At 38.4% G+C, this 23,018-nt stretch overlaps 1 protein-coding gene across 1 annotated transcript in view; it reads right to left on the minus strand.

Annotated features, from left to right (window-relative positions):
- whrnb (whirlin b) overlaps positions 1 to 19,334 on the minus strand; it is a gene marked incomplete at both ends in the record, with an annotated part of 57,874 nt that extends 38,540 nt beyond the window's left edge. The window contains 2 exons of the mRNA XM_081364571.1: positions 1,677 to 1,895; positions 18,606 to 19,334. Coding sequence (XP_081220697.1) covers positions 1,677 to 1,895; positions 18,606 to 19,334 — 948 coding nt within the window. The remainder of the gene's footprint in view (positions 1 to 1,676; positions 1,896 to 18,605) is intronic.
- Between the last annotated feature and the right edge of the window lie 3,684 nt (positions 19,335 to 23,018).

The following is a 23,018-nucleotide window of genomic DNA, read 5'->3' on the forward strand; positions in this document are numbered from 1 at the left end:
GCTGAATGAAATACCAATAAGATTCAAGTCTGGGATTCAGCACAACCAACCACTGCGGCATCCAAACCCCAATGAACAATTATCAACAAATCAAATAAAGCTTTGTTTATTACCTCTCTGTGAACTTGACTGCAGGTTTGATCTTCGTGGTGATTATGTTTTATTAGTTCTCATTTGTCTTGCATCGTTTAGCACTAAAACAATCAACAGATTCCCAAAATCCAGATATAATTGTCCTCAGCTTTATTCAGACTAACTATGAGGGTAGATTCTTTGTGAATCTGTAGCAAAATGAAAGGTTTCAGATGAAGCAGCCAGTTTCTGACCTTTTCTGCCATTATATATGTGTCTGATGTATAGCCTTGCTGTATAGCCCTGCTTACTGGAAGGTTAGTTTGAATTCATAGTGTCTCTCATGACATTAAAGGTCAGCTCTGCACACAGTGCTACATATATTATTAAACATACAGTACATATATTATAAACGGGAATAGATTAGTAAACAAACATCCTTATTTATACCTCATGCATTACACGTAGTGTGATAAATGGGTAATGGATTTGGCTAGTTCATCTGAACCCAGATGATAATTCAGATGGGTCATATCAATCACACTGACATAAAGATCATTTCAGGTGAGTCTGGCCTAAAATGTTCCCGAAATACTCTTATCAGCAGCCCCAAAGCCAAGTCACAACAGCACCGACTCCCGCTAAAGAATCACTGCAGCTAACATGCTCCACTGCCTCCATCCAAAACATATAGATCACTGTCAGTGCTTGTAATTAGGGCTCGAATCTCGAATCATCCATAATTAAATCTCAAGAAACAAACAGTTTTTGTTGTTGAATTAACCATTGTCTGGAGTTTAGACAGTTATTATGAGTGAAAATCTCTGTGTATAAGTTTATGGCTTTATAGGTTTTGCAGTTTTATAGGCTGTTAAGGTACAAAATTAACTTTGCCACATCTGCCAGCTATTTTTATCTTGTTTCTTTACAGAGACAGTACAAAAATCTGGCACATTGTGATTTTTCTATGCATACTTTTATTAGAATATAGTATTTCACATATATAATGCCACATGGTCAAAAAACATTTAGGATTATGGGGGGAAAAACTATTCGATATGCAATAAAAACCTCTGATACATTTTTCACTAGGATAAAAGTTGTTAGTCACTTGAGTCATGACAGACTTGTGTTTCGTACTGTAACTTGCATCTGGTCGCAACGATTTTGGACCTTATTGGCAGTGTTGTGATGGGTGACTGCTGTCCTTTGGGTGTTTTAAGTTGAAGAGGCAGAATTTGGGATGAAGGTGTGAGAGGGCTTAGTGAGCAAAGTTGATGAATGTGTGTGTGTGTGTGTGTGTGTGTGTGTGTGTGTGTGTGTGTGTGTGTGTGTGTGTGTGTGTGTGTGTGTGTGTGTGTGTGTTAATGCACCTATAGAGAAAAAACCTGCAGAGCTGGTTTGCAGTTAGCAAAGAGGAATCACTGAAGCATTACACTCATTTCTACACTTGTTAGAGCTGTCATTTCTAATATAAATAAACTGAGTAGAATAAAATGTAGAGGGAAAAGCCGCAGATGTTTAACACTTGCAAATTCGCTCTTGAATTTTAAATTGCCTTAAGTTCCAATTAATCTGTCATCATGAACTCTCTTTAAACTCACCTTCTTCTCAGCATCCTCGTGGCGTATGTGTGAGTGTCCAAGTTGCTGGATGTCCGAGTGTCTTCCTCCTGAGCCACGCTGGTCCACCAGGTCTGGGGGCGGGGACACACTGCGGCCCTGAGGGTCCACCCATGTGTACACGTGATTGGTAACATAACCACCTGGGATCCGTCCCATAGAACAGACTGACATGGAGAGCTTCTTAGAACCTTTCAACACCTGTGAACAGAAAACCGATAGATGAGGACAATAAAGGAAGCGACAAAAAGGGGACTGAAGAGGATATGAATAAATAAATTGTATGTCCTGCCTCCAAATTAGTCATTAATAGGAATGCACAATATTAGAGATTTTTAATTCATTTAAAAAAAAATTAGATTACCTTTGCTGTCATCTAACAATCACTTAAAGATCATCTTTAAAAACAATAATAATGTAATAACATTGTATAGGCTATCCATTTTACATAGCCTACATTATAATTATAATGATAGATTTTTTTAGCATTTTATTTTTTATTTATTTAGGTAAAATAGTATAGAATTTTAACAGAATTTTTGCCATAATTGTCTGCCTTTTCAGTAACATGCACAAATCAGAATGAATTCCAAAAGTCTTTTTAAAAACACAAAACAATAGAGAACACCGAACTGAGAAAACCAAGGGTTAATAAATGCAATAATCAACGAAACAGTGAACAGGTGTGGAACTCAAATCAGCAACCAAGGTAACTACAGTAATAATGACAGGGAACGCTGACAATCAGGAATAGAATGAAAACGAAACCAAAACAGAACAAAATAGATATGTAAGATTTTAATTAGTAATTTGAAATATAATAAAACAAAAATATAAATACACAAATAAATATAATAAAACTAAAATATAAAAGTCATTCATAGTCGTTCATTGAATATTGTAAACACTTTACCAATATTCAGTCATAGTGGCCGATCAATGAAAATGAAATGACCCATTGATAAACGCTTACATTATGAGCCGAAATTACACACTGCAGCTTTAAAACAAAAGCTGGGTTATATCTCAGCTGTAATATTCTTCTCCTAAAGACTCCATAGTGATTTGACCTGCTGGAGAGTTAATTCTCCATTCATGACATGTACGAGTCAAACAAGTCCAAAAAAAGATCTCACTGACTCTAGTGCAGGTCTCTTGTGGGTTGGCTCCAGCCATGTAAATCAGTCCCACCACCTCCCTGAACTGCTCTCATCTCTGAAAATGTCCACAGACATCCATCTCTGACATTTAATATGCTTTATAGGGACAGAGCTGGATGTCTCATTGGGATGGGGAGTTCAAAAAAAATTCAGTGCGACTGCAGATACAGATATCACTTTGTTTTTGTGCTTTCTCAAAGCAGAAAGAGAAGAAAAAGGAGAATAAAGAGAAACACAGGCATTGAGAGGCAGGCTTGCTGGAGTCAGTGCTACAGACAGAACATGAACAATAGCAACTGATTCTCTTTGGAGTTTGTTCCTAAAGCTCGGTGACACTGACATCAAATGATCCAGACAAAGAAGAAGTATAACATCTGTATAAAAACTACAAAGATTACAAGTAAGGACATTTATAGCAAATACAGACATCTGCAGAACATTTCGATCTACAGAAGGCTTCTCAAAATCTAGACAAACAGCATTCATTGGCATAAATTTATGAGCAGACAGAGCCATGCTAGTGAATGAAATCCCTCTGGCTCGCTCACAGAGAAGCACCTGGATCTACATAGATTAACATAAATGTTTAATTGGAGCGGAACAACACATTCAGTGTTGCTTTTTCTAACCGCTGCTGCATGAATTATGAACAATGGCATGTGTGCCCTGGTTTAAAACCGCTCACACAAACACTTTTGAGCAAAACACGTATTTTTAGCAGGGGGCTAAAAATACAAGCACCAAACCTGTAAATCCGCGTGGAGCGTTTCATCTGCAGCCTCTGAATTGGAGCACTTGACCAAATGTGGTCAGCTACATAACAACACCTCAGTGTGCTAAAACAACAACACGGACAGCTACCAGAGCTACCGAGCAGATCTCTTACATAACAGGCAGAATGTGGGGAGTTTAGAGCCATTGAGTGAGAGAGGCAGAATAAGAGAGAGACTCAGTGCTGTGTGGATGTACAGTACAGCGGATGAGTCACATTATTCTATATTGAGAAAGAGTAAGAGGGTTCAAAATGTATTTTCTAAAATAATAGGTTTTTCAGATGTCCCACAGATTTATCATTTCATCAAACTTCAAACTAGTTAACCATACCAGAAACATTATACAGGGAGGATACTTTAAATGAGAGAAATGGTAGCACTAAAAATGGCAGCTGTAGTCCCGATTTAGAGCTTAAAAGAGCAAAACACAGCTCAATATAGCGACTATAGCTAAAAGAGCCAATCACCTGTTTGTTTACTCTAGAACCAACCTGATTTTTTGAGTGATTTAAACTAAAGCAGCACACTATACAATACCAAGTTGTGTCTGATTTTATTCCTGATTTAAAACATGTTATTGGAATGTGATCTTAACAAACAATTGTGAAAATTTTAGTATTACCCATTCAAGTAGATTAGAGCTGTATTTGCATGACTGCATATAATTATCAAGACGACTGCATAATGAATATTTTTGAACTTTCTGTTCATAAAAGAATCCTGGAAAAAAAAAAAACACGATTCAAATATTGCGGCCTACAGCCTCCCAGAGCCAATATACCAGTCTGAGCTAATTCTTCAAACTTCAGCAAGAGAGTAACAAACACAAAAGGTGAGAAACAGAGAGATGTAGGCAGATAGGAGAGGGAGAGTGAGAACGAAAATGTCTGACAGGGCTTTAGTGAATAAACCAAAAGCCAGTGTCTCTTTATCACAAAGGTAGAGGACACATCTGACAATTTCTGTGCTGAGCCTCAGCAGACGCAGCCTTCTTCTGATAACAATCCTATTCCACGCTCCTTTCCAGCCACCTGAACAGACACCAACTGAGACCTGTGGTGACCTGGATATAATGAGTGGTGACACAGCCGGCGATGATTAGACAATGACCTCACCGCTTTTAACATAGACAGGTCTGCTTCCTCATTCTAAGCAATGCAAATCTGCTTCCACGGTCGCAAACATTAAAAACTGACAGTAAAAGGATTTTTAAAATTATGGTGATAAGTTTACAACCAAAATCGAAAAGGTTTGGCAAGTTAGCATAGCCATGTTTGCCCCTCCTGGTAGATGCTGTATAGGGTTGCCAACTTCAGAAAAGAAAAATACGGGACAATTGTGGTTCTTTACAGGAAAATAAGGGACACTCAAAATTTTTGTACTGTATCACACAGTATGTCATTTCAGGTTTGTATGTATTTAAAAACTTCTCAGACATAAACACATTTGTTTTGCTTAACCTATTTATGTACAATTTAATGCTAAAACGAATTTTAAGGTCATACAAAAAAAGTCACATTACACACAAACCATAGTTCAAAACAATAGCATTTATCTGAATAAGCTTTTGTAACATTATACACTACAATTGAAAGAAATTAAAGAAAGTAATAGCCTACTTTTATTCAGCAAGGACGCATTAAATGAATCAAAAGTGACAGTAAAGACATTTAGAATGTTACAAAAGCTTTTTTTTTTAGATAAATCTCCTTTGAACTTCCTATTCATCAAAGAATCCAGAATTTTTTTTAAACATTACACTCTCAGAAAAAAGGTACAAAAGCTGTCACTGGGACAGTACCCTTCAAAAGGGTTCTAATATGTAGGCTACCATTTAGGTACTAATATGTACACTTTTGGAACTAATATGTACACTTTTGGTACCAATATATACCTTTGAGGGACCAATATGCACTCTTTAGGCACAAAGGTGTACCTTTTGAAAAGGTACCGCCAAAGTGACAGCTTTTGTACCTTTTTTTCTGAGAGTGATAATAATAATCAGAAATGTTTCTTGAGCAGCAAATCACATCAGCATATTATTCCCTCAGGTAGATTTCATGTTTTCTTGCGTGGTTGGATGGATGTTGGACTCATGAACAATAATCACGTTGTTTGAATTCGCCAAAACTGATTTGCCGAAATCAAAAAGCGGACAGTGAAAGGGATTTGCCGTTGACGTGAGTCCGGATCGAACCGGAAGCGACCAGACAGCAGAGGATTCTGTTCGCAAATCAAACAATGATTTGTCCCAAAAGAATGATTCATTCTCAATTTAGAGTTTGTTATTCGTATGGTCTGATGCGCGTGAGTGTGGGCTGTGATTGGATGATGACCGTTGTCGTGATCGTTCTCAAGTGTCGTGTAGCTGTTGTATCAGCCAGTGGTTAGATCAGCGTAGCAGTCAATAAACGGGACAAGGGAGGTCACATACGGGACAAATAAATTAGGCCCAATATACGGGATGTCCCGGCTAATATGAGACAGTTGGCAACCCTAGCTGTATATACACCATCATGGAAGCAAAAGACATGGACGTTAATTCACCATTTGGTGTATTCTGATGAAACACAATTTATTGCAAGCAATGGCCTGGTTTCACAGACAGGGCTTAGTTTAAGCCAGGATTAGACCTTAGTTCAATTAGGACATTTAAGTAGCTTTTATAAACGTGCTTTAGAAAAAAAAAAAATGTCAGTGACATATTTTAAGATATGTCAGTGCAAGTTGCTTTCAGTTAAATAAGACATGCCGTTCAGTTAAATCAGACATGCCGTTTTTTTAGTCTGTAAATAGGCTTAAGCCTTGTTTGTGAAACCGGGGGTAAATGTATTACTGACATGAATTGCATTTATATTTTTCTCAGTCTGCCACCTTTCATTCACAGTTCAGGATAGTCACTAGTAAAAGGTTTGGGACTGTGCAGGTCTTGGGCATATGTTATTACGACATGTCACTGAAGTCGGAAACATAACTTTGGAAAAAGCCTTAAAAAAAGAATATGTACATTCTGAACAATAAATCCAAATATCTACATACGAATTCAAAATCATAAATTTTTATAACTTATTTGGCTACATGGTATTAAAACTAAATATTTGTGTAACATAGAGCAAACTGTGAAAGTCAAGTCAAGTCACATTTATTTATATAGCGCTTTTTACATTATAGATTTTTTCAAAGCAGCTTTACAGTGATAACAGGAAATTAATGCACCAAAGATTGTTTTAGCTGTACAGCAGATCTAGAAGAAAGTCATTTTCCAGTTTAAGTAAGTTCAGCATTGATTAATTTCCGTTGTAAAAATCATTGGTTATTAATTTAGGGGCGTTTACACGACACCGGTCTCATCTGAAAACAGAAAACTTTTTGTTCTTTCTGGCCAGTCATTTACACAACAAAGGTGTTTTGGTTGCCTGAGAAACACAAACTTTGAAATAAGTTTTTGAAAACGGGTTTTGAAACGATTAGCAACAATTATCATCTCCGTGCAAACTTCAAAACCGTGAACCTGTGAAAACGGTTACATTTGTCAGTTGTCATTTATCAGTTATACATCACACCTTTAAATAATTTAAATATATAGCATGTACATTTAAAATAAGTTGCAAAATATGATTCACTAATAAAATGTAATTAATTAATTATAATTAATTATAATTCACTATGGACTTGCTTTCTGTTCAGTGATCTCTGTATAGAGATTATATTTATTATAGTGATTATGATATCATCTACATTACAGATCAGTGTTTAATGTTTAGGGTTAATGTTTAAATAACCTTCCAACTTCACAACTTGGCAACTCTGCATTCTATAATTCAGTTTTCCACTTGTAAATATGATTTTGCTCGGCCATTCATGTGATCAGAACTCGTAATTACAATATTTCCAACCTTACATGAAGGGCACTATTAGTCACATGCAATTTATGGTTAAGAAGACTGGCTCAAAATGTCCAGCCAAAAAACTTGTTTATTTGTACAGTCTGAGTCATATGTGTATGACATAAAAATAAACAATTGTATTTTTTTCTGCAATGTTTTAGCAAAAATATCAATCTATTTTGCTGCTCACTGTGTTTCTGCTACTGGAGCGCTTGAGCGGGAAAGAGAAGCAATGCACACAGAACAGAAAGTGCTTGAACGAAGCATGTTTGGCGTTTAGATATATTGGAAGATGTGCCCCATGGCTACAAAACCAGTCACATGGGTCAATTTTTGGAAATTGAGATTTATACATAATCTGAAAGCAGAATAAATAAGATTTCCATTGATGTATGGTTTGTTAGGATAGGACAATATTTGGCCAAGATACAACTACTGAAAATCTGGAATCTGAGGGTGCAAAAAAATCGACGTATTGAGAAAATTGCCTTTAAAGTTGTCCATTTATGTTCGCGATTGTGCTGCATTCACTCACAAAAACACTGTACACTTGTGGTGTACAACTCTGTTGTTCAGACACACTGCTCACTTTAATCTGTAGAAACCATAAAATGGTGTTACCGTTGCCATTATGCCTCGCGGTCCGGTTGGAACCAAGCCAGGGTATAAACAGCACTGTAATTCAGTTTTACAGGGGATTAATAACTAAGCACAATATTTTCTATCGCAGTTTCAGTGTCCTAAACCACAGGGATCCGTGGACAGTTTCAGAACAGTCCGTGAAAGCTTTGCAATATGTGCACTACCCCCTGAAGACATCAGACCTAGAAACACCATTAAACAGTAAAAAACTAGGTCTGAAGCACAACATTGAAAAATGTCAAGAAAAGACAACCTTCACTCTTTAACATGTGGAACTTTTTGAACATACTTTTCAGCCATCCTTCTGTCAGATTAGTTTATCACTAAAATGCTCTGATGGAACTAAATGTCTTATATAAAGATATTTAGGGACATTGAAGCACTAAACCTGCCATTAAAAGAGCAATTCTTTCCTCTCAGTTTAATTTCTGTTCTCATTTGCCAAGCACTCACTACTTCATATGTCATTCATTCTCTGTAAATCTGGTTGGTGAGCTATTATTGTGTTGAAGGAAAGGCAGAGAACTTTTCAAATTTCAAGACCCAGAATGTAAAAGGTCAAGAGAAGACCGTATGCCTCCAAGGAGGCACAAAAATATCTCACTTGAAAAGTATGAAGGCAGCAAAGGTTGGTGGGATAAATATAAGCATGTTATGTTCACAGGGAAGGCATACCACATACTGTAAGTTCATTTTTAGCAGCTGAAAAATCATGACAAACCTCCCCAACAGGAGCTAATAACACAAAGGTTATTCACTATGAAGCCTGAAGAACAAGAGAGATTTATTTATTTCCAACTCTCCTCATACTTTAAAAGAGGAGATTTGAGAATCACAGAGCGTATTTGAGTCACCTAGGTTGCCAATATTTTAATTTGCTTGTTTATTGTTTCATTAACTGTGGCAACACAGTGAGAAGACAAGCAAATAAAAGGTGCACACTCCATTAAAACACTGATAGCAGCTATTACCATCAATATAAATTATGATTATGGATGTGTTCAGTACACCATCACTCAACAGCACTGGAGAAATATGGTATGGCCTCTAAAAAAATAATAGAAAAAAAAAAACAGTAGATGACTTTTCCCTAGATGAAAAGTTCATCACTCTCTACTGCTTTCTTCAGGGCTTTCTCCCTTTAGCTGCTAAAATATAAACTTTATACATATGTGTGTGTGTGTGTGTGTGTGTGTGTGTGTGTGTGTGTGTGTGTGTGTGTGTGTGTGTGTGTGTGTGTGTGTGTGTGTGTGTGTCATAAACCCCTTGTAATAAAATAATTTTACCATTTACCGCACTTATTCTATTCTATTGTTATTCTATTGTACATTATGTTAGCAAAAAGCATAATTCCCAATTGACAGCCATCAACCAGCCTTCAAACCATATATTCTGACATAATTTTCCAAAACAATTACCACTGAGACAAATGGAAATGCTAATGCATAACTCCCTCTCCCTCTCCTTTGTAAGACCTCCTTGGTTAGAAAGAAATGAAAACTCTTCTATATTCATTCAGGTAGATGCCTGAGAGCTTTTTCTGCTCTAAAAAGTATTGGGTTAAAAGTTAGATTAAAGGGCTCTTATTATGGATTTTTGAAAATGACCTTTCATGTAGTGTGTAACATAGCTCTAAGTGAATGGAAACATCCTGCAAAGTTTTAAATCTGAAAGTGCACTGTAAATAAATTATTGTCTTTCAAAAGTAAGAGTCAATGAAATGAATTGTTCATAAGCATAAGCCGTTTCGTTGTGACGTCAAGACGAAACATTAGCATATTGCACTCTCAGACACCAGGGAAAACTTGAACCAACAGCTGATTCCTGTGGATACTGGATAGCATCATGTCGAGAAGACGTTGTGCTCTACAACTTGAAGGTAAAGCCAGTTTTTTTCACTGCCCAAGGACGAGCATGTGAAGAATCAGTGGTTAAAATTAATCTTTACCACAAAATCACAGCAGTATAATCCTCAACTTTTGCTGTGTTCCCTTTATTTCACTGACGACTGCTTCTCAAATCTCATAGTTCAATACAGGATTCACAAACTGCTTGCTCTTGAAAGATGGTGTTCAAAATACTTAGTTTTGAGTTTTATATTGTGTAACTAAGGTCTCCTGCTAACTGGCTAACTCACGTTATTACTGTCTTACTGAAATACTTCTGCTAATCAGTTGTGGGCCACGATTACCTATAACTGCCTATTAATGCAGATTGTCTGTCGTTCTCACTACTTTGAGAAAATATTTGTTTTACCAACGTTTATGTTACATCAGATCATTCACTCTAGAGCTCGGCTAATGTACTGTATATTGTATACATGCACTGTTACTGATACAGTTTCCACGTGTTCACCGCAATATATTAGAAAAATACTCTGTAAATAAATGAGTACAAGTAAAATAATCGGTTTGTTTATGGACATGCACTTGTTAATGCTGATGGTGAGGAATTACAGTTGCAACATCTCATATAATGTACCTCAAACTGAGTAGTGTATCACTGAGAAACACTGAGTCCTGCTCGAGTTGTCCTTGCGATGGAGGTTCGGGTTGAATAACAGTTCTTCCAATGTTTCATCATCGGACTCGCGCTCGCATTGATATGGTAAAATCAACGTCATTGTTCATTACTGTGTTTAGTTTACAGTGTAGGAAGCCTCAGGACAAGCAGTGCTGATGTTGTTATGGCAATGGGCGGTTTTGTTTTCGACGCGCTGTACACGGTAGGCCTATCACAACAGACTGAGCTGTCTGGCCAATCAGAGCAGAGATTGATTCATTTGACGAGCCGTTCGTGATTATTGAAAATGTGATGATGTGCAAATGTATATTATGAGGAAATTAAACAGTTTTTTTTACCTTTGATGCATGTAAACATGTTGTAGGAGACTCCACAACAACATTAGGAAACTTGAAAATAGCATAATAGGGGCCCTTTAAAAAAAAATTGTTTAGCACATAGAACTGGCTAGGTAATATGGTAAATAAGAGACCAGATAAATTTGCTGTCACCTTCAATATGCATGGAGAATTACCTTTGTCCACCATTTGCAATTGCTCTTGGTCTCTCTTCTGGGTTCTTGGCTTAAAATCTGTCTTTTCAATTCAATTTCAATAAAAACAGGGCTACTGTGTATCCTCGCAAGCAAACCGTCATCGCATAAAGAAATGTGCTTCACTGTTGATCCACTGACATGATTCAGTGCAGCAAATGCAGCATATGCAGCATATGCACAGACAGGCACTTAGTATAGATGGAGTATATGTCATTTCCAAGGGCAGCAGTGAGACACGTTCTGATACCTTGAATCAGACGTCTGCATGCTGCGAGATTGATCTAATATCTGTCAAGGCCAGCGGGTAGCAACAATAGTAGACAACTTTACCAACTCATCAGTACGAAACTGCTGTCCTCACTGTGGTAATTGCTGTTTTTGGGGCTTGAATAGAGAGAGATCAAAGTGAAGCAAACATAAACAGAAAGAAATTTAAACGGGCAGCAAGTGTCACGACAGAGGTCGAATGGTATAGCTGGTTGCAGTGCTTTATTTCAGACAATGAAAAATTGTTCTGTTAGATAGAGCTTTAGAAAAAACAGCTCATCAGTGAGGCTACAGATGAGTAATGCCTCTCAGTCTGTTATTATAAAACACCCACAGTTTTAATTATACAACTTTGGAAAGCAATAATTAAATAAACTACATTTACATTACCAGACAAAAGTTTGGAGACACCTTTTCATTTTGCATTATAACTAGTTTCCACTAATTGCACAAATTGTAGTTTGGGAATTATGTAGCGACTAAAATTATTAAATAAAATCAAAATGATATTTTCTATAGTAGATGTCAGCTTAAACTCCTGAAATACTCCTGTCTCATTCATGCTAAATTAATTAATTCAAGGAATTAAAACAATGTTTTTTTTAATAAGCATATGCACTAAAACTATTTCAGAGCAGATTGGGAAAAGATTATCAGTGAATAAAAGCTTACATTTTGGCCTGCTTGTCACACAAAGCTAGAGAAACACTGGTCACTGTATGATTTCATTTATTCATAAAAACATGAGCAGAACAAATATTTTGTGTAAATTTATAAATGGTTTTATAAATTAGGCCCATTGTATGGAAAAGAGCGGCTCAGAGATTTTGGAAAATGTCTTATATTAATATTTTGTGTTCTAACAAAGGAAGAAAATAATTCTCAATTACATAAAGGTGAGTAAATGATGACAGAATTTTGACTTTTGGGTGACTATGTCTTCAAGGTTAGTAGTGTTACAGTAAGGTTTTAACAGCAGTTCTACCAATATTCTCTATCGCACAAATAGTTCCTAAGGACATTTGTAACTCCATAAGTTTGTAACAGCAAAGCGCAATATGAGCCAAATTCATTGACATGACATAAAAATTATTACTCATCATCACTGTATGTTAATATTTATTTATTAAAATAATATTTATTTTAACTGCCAATACTAAAGACTATCCAAAACATGTTTAAAATTGTATTGGAAAATAATGAAGCACAATGATTAAAGTACAGTAAGAGTGAACGGTGGAATTTGTATTCTAAATGAGTGCAGAGTGAGATGGGGTGAGATGGGGTGAGATGTAGTCATTCTCCAGGGATAACAAGAGGCAGAAGGAGAAACAGGGCATACACCAGCGTGCAAACAAGAAAGAAAGACAGAGCGATGATCAACTATTTAATTCAAACCCAGCAGGAAGGCTGAAGGTGCATACACAGGCAGTCTATGACTACAAACTCCAAACGTTCATGCTCCACAAGAAGGTAATTGAAACGAACAAGTTAAATTCCCATGGTGCAGACTCACTGTGATTTCAACATGGTTCCAGTCTTAACCAAAAGTCTTTGACATTCCCATTGCCCCATGAGACGAGCTTGTGGTGGTGAATAATGTAGAATTATCACATTGTCAAGCTTTAACGTTCATACAAGTTCTCGATTTAGAAATAAGTTATTTATTCATGCTTACAGTCTACTCTATACAAGTCTCCTTCTTGAAGCCTCTCAGCTAAAACTGAGGGAGGAAGAAGTCTCTAATTGACTCTACATCTAGCGGTCCTCCAGCATCCGTTTGGCCTTTTAAAATCTCCATGACAGTGCAGCAGATGGACTGTGTAAAACTCCATTCCCATCACCATCTGCCCCTCCCCTCTCAATATCTCTCACTCTCCCTCTCTTCTTTCAAGCTATGACAAAAAAAAAACATCTCTCTCGCCTAGATAAATTGAACCATCTTATCTTTCACCGACCCATTCACCACTTCTGTCTTTGATGATCCTCAGTGGTTGGTAAAGCAAATCAGCTTTTCATTATTCTGACATTTACATAACCACAAACTCTCTCTCCCATTGCATTATCTCTGACTTTCCCTCGTATAAAATGCCCAATGTGCAACAGTGCAGTTGAGTATTTGTTCCAGAGCCATCAGATATGGAGTGCACATTGTTCTGGGCTCATGTACTATGTGTTAGAAGTGGGAATAGGGGTTGTTAGCTATTCACAAGACACGGAAAGTCTCAGTGCTTACTAGTAATACTGACAGAGATCGAGAGAAAGAGATAAATATAGGGAATCAAGATAAGGCTTGATATACAGAGGAGTACAAGCAGCTGTGTCACCATTATTTGCATTGCCGGCACAATTTGTCATTGAGAATAATTGCTTAAGACTGGCAGGTCAATAGGGGTGAGACTCCAACAGAGAGAGCAGACAATGTGACTTTGCCAGCTGTAGGCTACTTCTTTGTCAAATCCTGTTATTCAGAAGATCACTTTAAAACAAATGATCAATCTCTAGTTATTCAGATTTGAATGCTAGGCTGTGATCCTTCTACTGAGTCTAAGAGTAATCATACTAAACTGGAGTATAGGCTATGGAAAGTCAATTCAAGCAGCGATTAAATGAAATAAACGAATCCCTGGAGCCGATTTAATCCTTTGATTTATTGTTTCCCACCCATTGACGCACCTCACCACATGCCAAACTCTCTGTCAGAACTAATCAAGGCTCACAGTTGAGGCAGCTATGAGTGTGTTCTCCAGCTTAAACACTGTCTGTTTAATTAAACGATTTTATGAATTATTCAGCTCCTAATGGGAAGCAAAATGGATCCAATTAATAAATGAGAGCAGGTATCCCAACAGGATTGGCTCTGAACACCCCTATTAGCTTGGCACGAAAACCGGAACTACGGCAATTAGCGTGAGAAGATAGCACTGGAAGAACTGCTGGAATTCAGGCACAACATCAACATTTACTATTTAGAAAAGTGTAATCAGTCTTGTTTCCAGAGTTATGTTCATAAAATCATAATTTATTATTTTTGGACCAATGGATGAGCACATTTGCAACTAAACCAACTAACTGTCGCTTTAAAAATTATAATTATTTTGAAAAGCTAGGGCTGCCCGATTAACCAAAATAAAATAAATGTTAAATGGTTCTCCGCAAGATCTCAATCTCTGGAGTTAATAGCTTGATGGTTCAACATTTAAAAAGACATTAAGTCAGCCATAATAAATATTATTATTGTATGGAGCCCCTAAACGGACATTTGCAAATATAAAAAAACACAGACTTTCACGTGAGCACAAGAAACGTTTTGCGTGCTCAGAGAAACTATTGTCTATGGTGCTGCTTGCAATAAGAACTGTTAATTTAGAATTGAATGAAAAAATTCAGCATTTCTCAGACACCTGTGAGAATGCGTTAAACCCAACAAAGTGGTTTAATAAAGGGTGTATTGATCTTTTATTTGGGATAATATAAATATACTGCCCTAAAGAAAGTCTTTGCTGGATCTAGGCATGGGAAGGGGTGGGCTGAGCCCACTCAAATGTCTGCCTTGCCCACCCAATCCTAATTTAGGCACAGATCTGTTTTTTTATGATTTAGGAATTGATTAAATACAATCTGAGGCAGACTGTGAGTTGAGAAGTTTGATGAAGGGCTGTAGAATACCCAAACAATCAAAAAAATAACACCAGAAAATTACAGTATTTTTCTTTTACTAGCTGAAAGTAACAGCGCATCGCATTATACACTCACGAGATGGCTTTCAGTCTGTAGCAGAAAAGCAGAGGCTGATGATCACACAAGCGAAAATAGGCAGCTTATCAATGTGCGAATAATGGGGAGTTTAATGTATCTTCATGAATTATTTACTTGTAAATATAATTTAGCGCGTCTGTGTTGCACGTCACCACGTAGGCTCACTATTGGGTGACGCTGATCATGTGTGTGATACGTGGTGACGTGCAACACAGACACACTACGCTTAAACACTACGTAAAAAGACTCGAGGTCCAGAGAGAAGGAAATGAAAAGTGGAATAAAGTCGTTATTTTTGTTTGTTTTTGCGCACAAAAAGTATTCTCGTCGCTTTATAAACTTAAGATTGAGCCACTGGAGTCACTTGGACTATATTACAATGTCTTTAATACATTTTCTGGGCCAGCAAGTTAAGGTATCCATAAGCCTGCAGGAGGAGTGAGCCAGCTCTCAGATTTCATCAAAAATATCTTAATTTGTGTTCCGAAGATGAACGAAAGTCTTACGCGGTTGGAACAACATGAGGGGGAGTAATTACTGACAGAATTTTCATTTTTGGGTGAACTAACCCTTTAAGCACCACATTTTTAGAACCCTATGGCATGCACGAGACGCTGCAAACACCTGGCCAGACGTGTAGCCTACTCGGGCTCAGTTGCTACTTCTTGTGCTGGCTCTTTGTCTGCGTTTGGCTCAGGTGTCATGTCCATCTCACAGGATGGTTTCAGGCTGGACTCTGAGTCGGGAGAAGGGATGTGTCCTCCTCTGGGCCGACGGTGAAATCCAATCCATTTATCACCAGCACCCACACCACGTATGCGGCGAAATCCCCCGGGGACCATTCACTGGCAGACGTGCCTTCGTCTGCTCGCTCAGGCCAGTGTGGTAAAATACGCTGAGCGAGTCAGCTGTATAGTGCGTCAGGCACACCAGGTCGAGGAAATCCTGGGTGTGATCCATAAGCGAATGGTTCCTCTGTTCAAGGCATAACAGTTTGACCGCTGGCAGATCCAAGGGGGAAAAGAAACCCCCCCCCAAAAAAAATACACACCAAAAAAAAAACCTGCAGCTTCTTTTGCTCCGGTCTTCTGTCACCAATGGTTACATTACTCAACTTAATCTATTAATCATATAGAATCTTCATTAGTTGCTGATGCAGTAATCATTAATAAATGGTTTAGTTCTTCATGAGTCATGAATTACATTAACACGTGATTATCTGTGCATTAATTAAGCATGAATTAATGCATATTAATGCACCCATATTGTAAAATGTTACCCATGTTATTATTATTGTTGTTTTTTCTTAAATCCAATGTTTGTATTTTATACAATTTTTGTATAATTAAATTTTTTCTTAAATGCATTTTTTTTTTACTGTAATTAGTAATAATCTATGTGTATTATATAACAATTATTGTGTTAACACATATTTTTGTATTTACATGGCTCATATTGTGACAATCCATCTGGTTGGTCAATTAACATGTTGGTCAGACCAATTAGTGGTTCTTGCCCAGAATAAGAGCAATGTGGGCAAGCTTGCCTTAAAGCCGAAGGCCATGTTATCTTCCATAAGATATTATGTTAACAACTCTGATAATGTCAAATCAACTCAGTTCACACCTCAGCCTTACGGTAAACTATACAGCCAATGCGATGAATTTCTTTCAGGCCGACACTTTGAGTAAACATGGTCAATCACTTTTAATCCATCCATATGGAACCTGCAATCAAGACAGACTGACTCACAAAATAAAGCTTCACAAACAGGCGTCAGGCCCTTAGCTTCCATACAACTAGCCTATTTGACTCACATTGTTTTTTGCTGTGTGCTTTTTTTAGCTTGTGGATTCAATTCTGACAGGCAAACAAGATTGCGACAGGCAGTACAACAAAGCAAGGATGATACAAAAGAACGCCACACTTCCCTCGGCAGTCTAACGTGAATGCTCAAAAGATAAAAAAAAAAAAACATAGAATGAGCTGCCCACACAAATAGTCAAAAAGAGAGAGAGAATGAGCGAGCAAAGAGGAGAGGAAAGTAAGAGTGAGTTGGCTGCCTGTCATTGCTCTTCATCTGTACAAGCATCAATTGTTATGTAACCTATGATTTAACTCTCAAATCTAGAACTAAAATTAGAGATGATAAGAGATTCCACCACAGGCAAATTTCAGCATATGTCTAATTGAACATTACAGTTGTTCGAACACCAATACCTCCGATTATTTTCACAAAGCCTGAGACCAGCACCAGCTCCAGTGGCGTGTTTTGAGTCAATTATCCAATTTTCCGATATTACACGTGGACACATGGGGAATGAGAGCAAATGTGTTAAAAGAAAAGGTCAAGATTAAGACCATGTGAAGAGAAGAGGGCAATTGAGATTTAGTCACACTTCGAGTGGCCAGTTTGGGGTTGAGGCCAAAAGTTAGTGCTCAGCTCTGTGTAATTAAGTGGGCAAAATAAATAAAAAATTGATTTTAGCCCTGCTAAAGCCAGTGACTCTGACTGGGACTGCGGCCAAAGATTTTTCTGCAGGGCTATGACACTGGTAAAGGACTTTACAGGATGAGGTAAGGGGAAGCAAATTGGACTGTTTGGTACAAAAAAAGGATACTTATAAAATACTTATAAATAAAAAGATACTTGAAGCACCAACTGGGGTTCCACAGACTGCCGATCCCTCTAGAACAGTGATTACCAACCAGGGGTATGCGTACACAGGGATATACTGTATTTTGCATTGTTAAACTGAAATTATCATTTCTTTAATAATTTCAATAGGACTATGTCAGGGTTGTTAAACCATCTGTACACAATGTATTAGTCACTGTCATTTTTGCATACCTGCTCTTATTGCTCTTTTACTTTATTTTCTTTTATATCCAGGGTTTTTATCGGTTGTACTTGTGGTACTCTATCTATCTATCTATCTATCTATCTATCTATCTAGATAGATAGATAGATAGATAGATAGATAGATTCATGGTTTTCATTGAGAATCTTTCTCCATGATTACCAGAAGTTGAAACCTGTGAATGACCAAAAATCTCAAGTGCAAGTGCATTAAAAACCCTTCCCTTATAATGGGTTTACTGGAGGAATCATTGACAGTTTTTTGTGTTTTTGCAGTAACTTATCAGAGAACTGCCCTTTTTGATAAGGGTCCTATAAGTTTTCTAGAAGTTTCCAGTAGTGTGGCAGTCTGATAAACACAAAATGGTGCATCAAGTGTCTTTTTATTTTTACAGTGAAAGAATTTCCGACAACAGATCCACGTAAGATGTAAGTTATGGGAAAAGTTTAAATACAGTGGCCAATCAAACACACACACACAAACAACATAGAGAACACACATCACCTTGACTGCCTCTCCGTGAGTGACTCGGTCAAACACCATGTTATTGACTTTCATGATCTGGTCTCCAACTCTCAGCCCCTCTCTCTCAGCGGATGATCCCGGCTCCACCAAAGATACATAGATGCCAACTCCATGCTCTGACCCACCCCGTATGCTGAATCCCAGGCCTTCGTGGCTCTTGCTCCTTTTCAGCGTAACTTGGCGGATTTCATCAGGCGCTTCCTGCATCAGCGCCGGCGCTGTCCCCTCGACGGTGGTGCTGAAAACAGGAGCCGCGCGCACAGATCCATGACTGGGACCGGCCTGCTCGTACTCGCGCAGAAAGTGCACCGGGGATGCTCCTGCATGCGCGTTTGTGCTGCTGATGTCTTCCGAGCACTCGTGCTTGATACTGCCTGTCAGCAGATCCGTTTTCAGATAAAGCCCTTCCGACGTGTACTGGTCGAACAGCAGCTGGTCCGACCGGGGTATGACAAGGCGCAGCATGGGTAAAAGTTGGCGCTTGTTGGATGTGTTGAGAATGACTTTGAGAGTCTGCACGAGATCGAATACATTGCGCTTGGCGTGGTAAATGTTGAGGCAGTGGATGAACTGCTCCCTTTCGAAGTCGTTGAGCAGCACGTTGAGCGCGTTGTGCAACTTCTTGACGTTAACGGAGAGCGCGCGGCCACCGGAGCCCAGCGAGTTCGCGCCCGACTTGAGAGAAGCGCGCTCCAGATCGGTGCTCATTCTCGGACACCTCAAAACCACAGGGAGATTTCACATCAGGCATTAGGAACGGAGCACGGTCAGTGTCTCTTGTTAAAAACAGAAATGCAGCGCGATTCGTGCGTTAAACCTGTGGAGAGACGTGTCATGCTGAGTTAAGTCCTCGTTTGAGAGCGCGGGCTCACAGAAGACCAACGATACAGTAAAATGGCAGAATAATTAGTGCAATACAGTTTCGAAACTTTTGATCATGAATGAAATTTGTTTAATGGCCACTTTAAATGCTATAGTGGACAAAGTCCACTGTTCTTCCAGAGAAAAACAACAAACCCTAATTAAGTCCCGCGAGGATTTGACGTCCGCAATAGTGACTTTAATCCTTTTGGTAACACATTATGCGAAAAGAAACAGGCGGTGAGACGTCCTGCAAAGAGAAAGAAAAGAAAAAACAGCACGAACGTTTCAAGTTTGGCAGCCGCGCTAAAGGAGCGCGCGTGTTCAGTGTGGCTCGCTCGGATTTCTTGTCGCTACTACTGAGTCCGTTGTGAGATACCGACACAGGCGCTCCGGAGGAAATGACGCAAGCGCGGTGCGCCTCTGTTGCTTAGGAACAAACAACTAGGAACGCATTTGGACAAACAAAACCACATCTTTCCTGCGCGTGAGCTATTTTTAATGTTCAAGGTCCGCCGGGCTTGACGTTTATCAATTGAAAAGTCGTTTCCAAAGAGCATTGCGCACTTAGGGCCATAACGTAAAGGTTCGTAATGGCAAGTGTTTCTTCCAGGGGAAACAGTCGAACTTGATCTTAACTTTACAGATATGTGCTATAGGCAGATCCTAAATAACTAAATAAATAAAGCATGCTGATTTCAACTGTGATGAATCCATTATCTTGTAGATTAGCCTTAAGTTTCTGCTCAGAAAGATAGTCCTTTGCTACGCAACAAGTAATACAATTTAATATGCATTACATATTATTAATGTATGCATTATAATCAATCTGCAATTAAACCTGAAAGTTGTGCCAGTATGATGCTAAGAGCAATGGTGGAACATCCCATTTAGAGATCAGAAATATATTCCGCAATCAAAATAAATCAGAATCAAGTATTTCAGAGAGCCATTAAATCAAGAAAAACATATTGACCTAAATACATTTTTCAGTAATAATCAGTGAAAATAAATTTGATTCTGATTGACGTTTTCCTTTGGAACACTTAAAAAAAAAAACACATCTCAGATCAGACGAAATTTTAAAGCCCCTTACATTTCAATCTTTCAGTTGATGTCTTATCCCAAGTTAAGAGGAGCTGTTTTGAACAGATTTACAAAACGAGGGCATGTGTTTGGATATGTGTGTGCCTCATTTGGGATTGCTCCATTTATACAAGGTCTCTAATCCTTTGTGTCTGCTGAGAGTAATATCACATCTTAAACTGCAGCTCTGCTCGGTGTTGTGAATACCCAACTCTCACAGATGCTGTGTCAGATAATGCATCTGCTGAGAAAAGCTGCATAATCCATACTGTACATTCATGGCGGTCCATGAATTGTTTTGTATAAACAATAATAATTATCCTTATTATATTGGTTCAGTCTATGCTGTCTGATGTGCTAAAAAAGGCAACCAGCAAGGTTTTAGGCCAGACTTTGGATTTCAGCTGCTGTGGAAGCTCAGTTCAAACACACGTGTCATCCTCTAAGCTCATAAAGAGGAATTAGAAAGGCCTGTCAGTAGACATCCACTACCTTCAGTAAACCTAGTCTCTCTGAGAGCTGTTAATAATCTTATATGGACAAACTGTTGCTCCCTTTAAGGCTTTATTTAACCTCAACCTTTTCAAGTCTATGTCTGCATTGACCCAATTCATTTTCAATGTAGCTAAGTAAAGCTATATTTATATAGCACCTTTTAAAAACAGTGTTTACTTGAGATACTTTTTAAAAGTGCATAGCGAGTCGATTTACTGGCACAACAGCAACAAAGTGTATTAGTTTTGGCAAAGTAGCATGGCCGTACATTAAAATTAGCATGAAACGGAAGTCGCAATCATATTTTTTTCCTTATTGTTACATACACTCACCTAAAGGATTATTAGGAACTCCTGTTCAATTTCTCATTAATGCAATTATCTAATCAACCAATCACATGGCAGTTGCTTCAATGAATTTAGGGGTGTGGTCCTGGTCAAGACAATCTCCTGAACTCCAAACTGAATGTCAGAATGGGAAAGAAAGGTGATTTAAGCAATTTTGAGCGTGGCATGGTTGTTGGTGCCAGACGGGCCGGTCTGAGTATTTCACAATCTGCTCAGTTACTGGGATTTTCACACACAACCATTTCTAGGGTTTACAAAGAATGGTGTGAAAAGGGAAAAACATCCCGTATGCGGCAGTCCTATGGGCGAAAATGCCTTGTTGATGCTAGAGGTCAGAGGAGAATGGGCCGACTGATTCAAGCTGATAGAAGAGCAACTTTGACTGAAATAACCACTCGTTACAACCGAGGTATGCAACAAAGCATTTGTGAAGCCACAACACGCACAACCTTGAGGCGGATGGGCTACAACAGCAGAAGACCCCACCGGGTACCACTCATCTCCACTACAAATAGGAAAAAGAGGTTACAATTTGCACGAGCTCACCAAAATTGGACAGTTGAAGACTGGAAAAATGTTGCCTGGTCTGATGAGTCTCGATTTCTGTTGAGACATTCAGATGGTAGAGTCAGAATTTGGCATAAACAGAATGAGAACATGGATCCATCATGCCTTGTTACCACTGTGCAGGCTGGTGGTGGTGGTGTAATGGTGTGGGGGATGTTTTCTTGGCACACTTTAGGCCCCTTAGTGCCAACTGGGCATCGTTTAAATGCCACGGCCTACCTGAGCATTGTTTCTGACCATGTCCATCCCTTTATGACCACCATGTACCCATCCTCTGATGGCTACTTCCAGCAGGATAATGCACCATGTCACAAAGCTCAAATCATTTCAAATTGGTTTCTTGAACATGACAATGAGTTCACTGTACTAAAATGTCACCAGTCACCAGATCTCAACCCAATAGAGCATCTTTGGGATGTGGTGGAACGGGAGCTTCGTGCCCTGGATGTGCATCCCACAAATCTCCATCAACTGCAAGATGCTATCCTATCAATATGGGCCAACATTTCTAAAGAATGCTTTCAGCACCTTGTTGAATCAATGCCATGTAGAATTAAGGCAGTTCTGAAGGCGAAAGGGGGTCAAACACAGTATGAGTATGGTGTTCCTAATAATCCTTTAGGTGAGTGTATATCCAAGTGAAATGCTTCTGCAACAAGAAAAAGATGTAGGGCGGGACTTGAAGGGAATTGATTGGACGGTTGTGGTTTGCTATTACTGTGATCTCATGTGAGTGACAGGTTGTCCCGCCCTCGCGTCGGTAAACACATCATCAGAAAAGAGAACAGATTTCGTTACAAGGGCACATTCATTTTTTTCATATAACGACACACATGAATAACATTTAATAAATACTGCAATATTCCATAAAAAGAGAATTGACCATTTTGATTTCATGTTGACTTTAATAAATAAAACAATAATTAAAATGAAACAAAGAGTGCAGCATAATAAAATTAGAGAATAAGAACTAATAATTAAAATAAAATAAATTACAATCACATCAGTAGCTAAATTAGTGATTTAAAAAGGTACA

The sequence above is a fragment of the Scardinius erythrophthalmus genome, assembly GCF_964197995.2.
Source record: "Scardinius erythrophthalmus genome assembly, chromosome: 5".
Classification (NCBI taxonomy): domain Eukaryota; kingdom Metazoa; phylum Chordata; class Actinopteri; order Cypriniformes; family Leuciscidae; genus Scardinius; species Scardinius erythrophthalmus.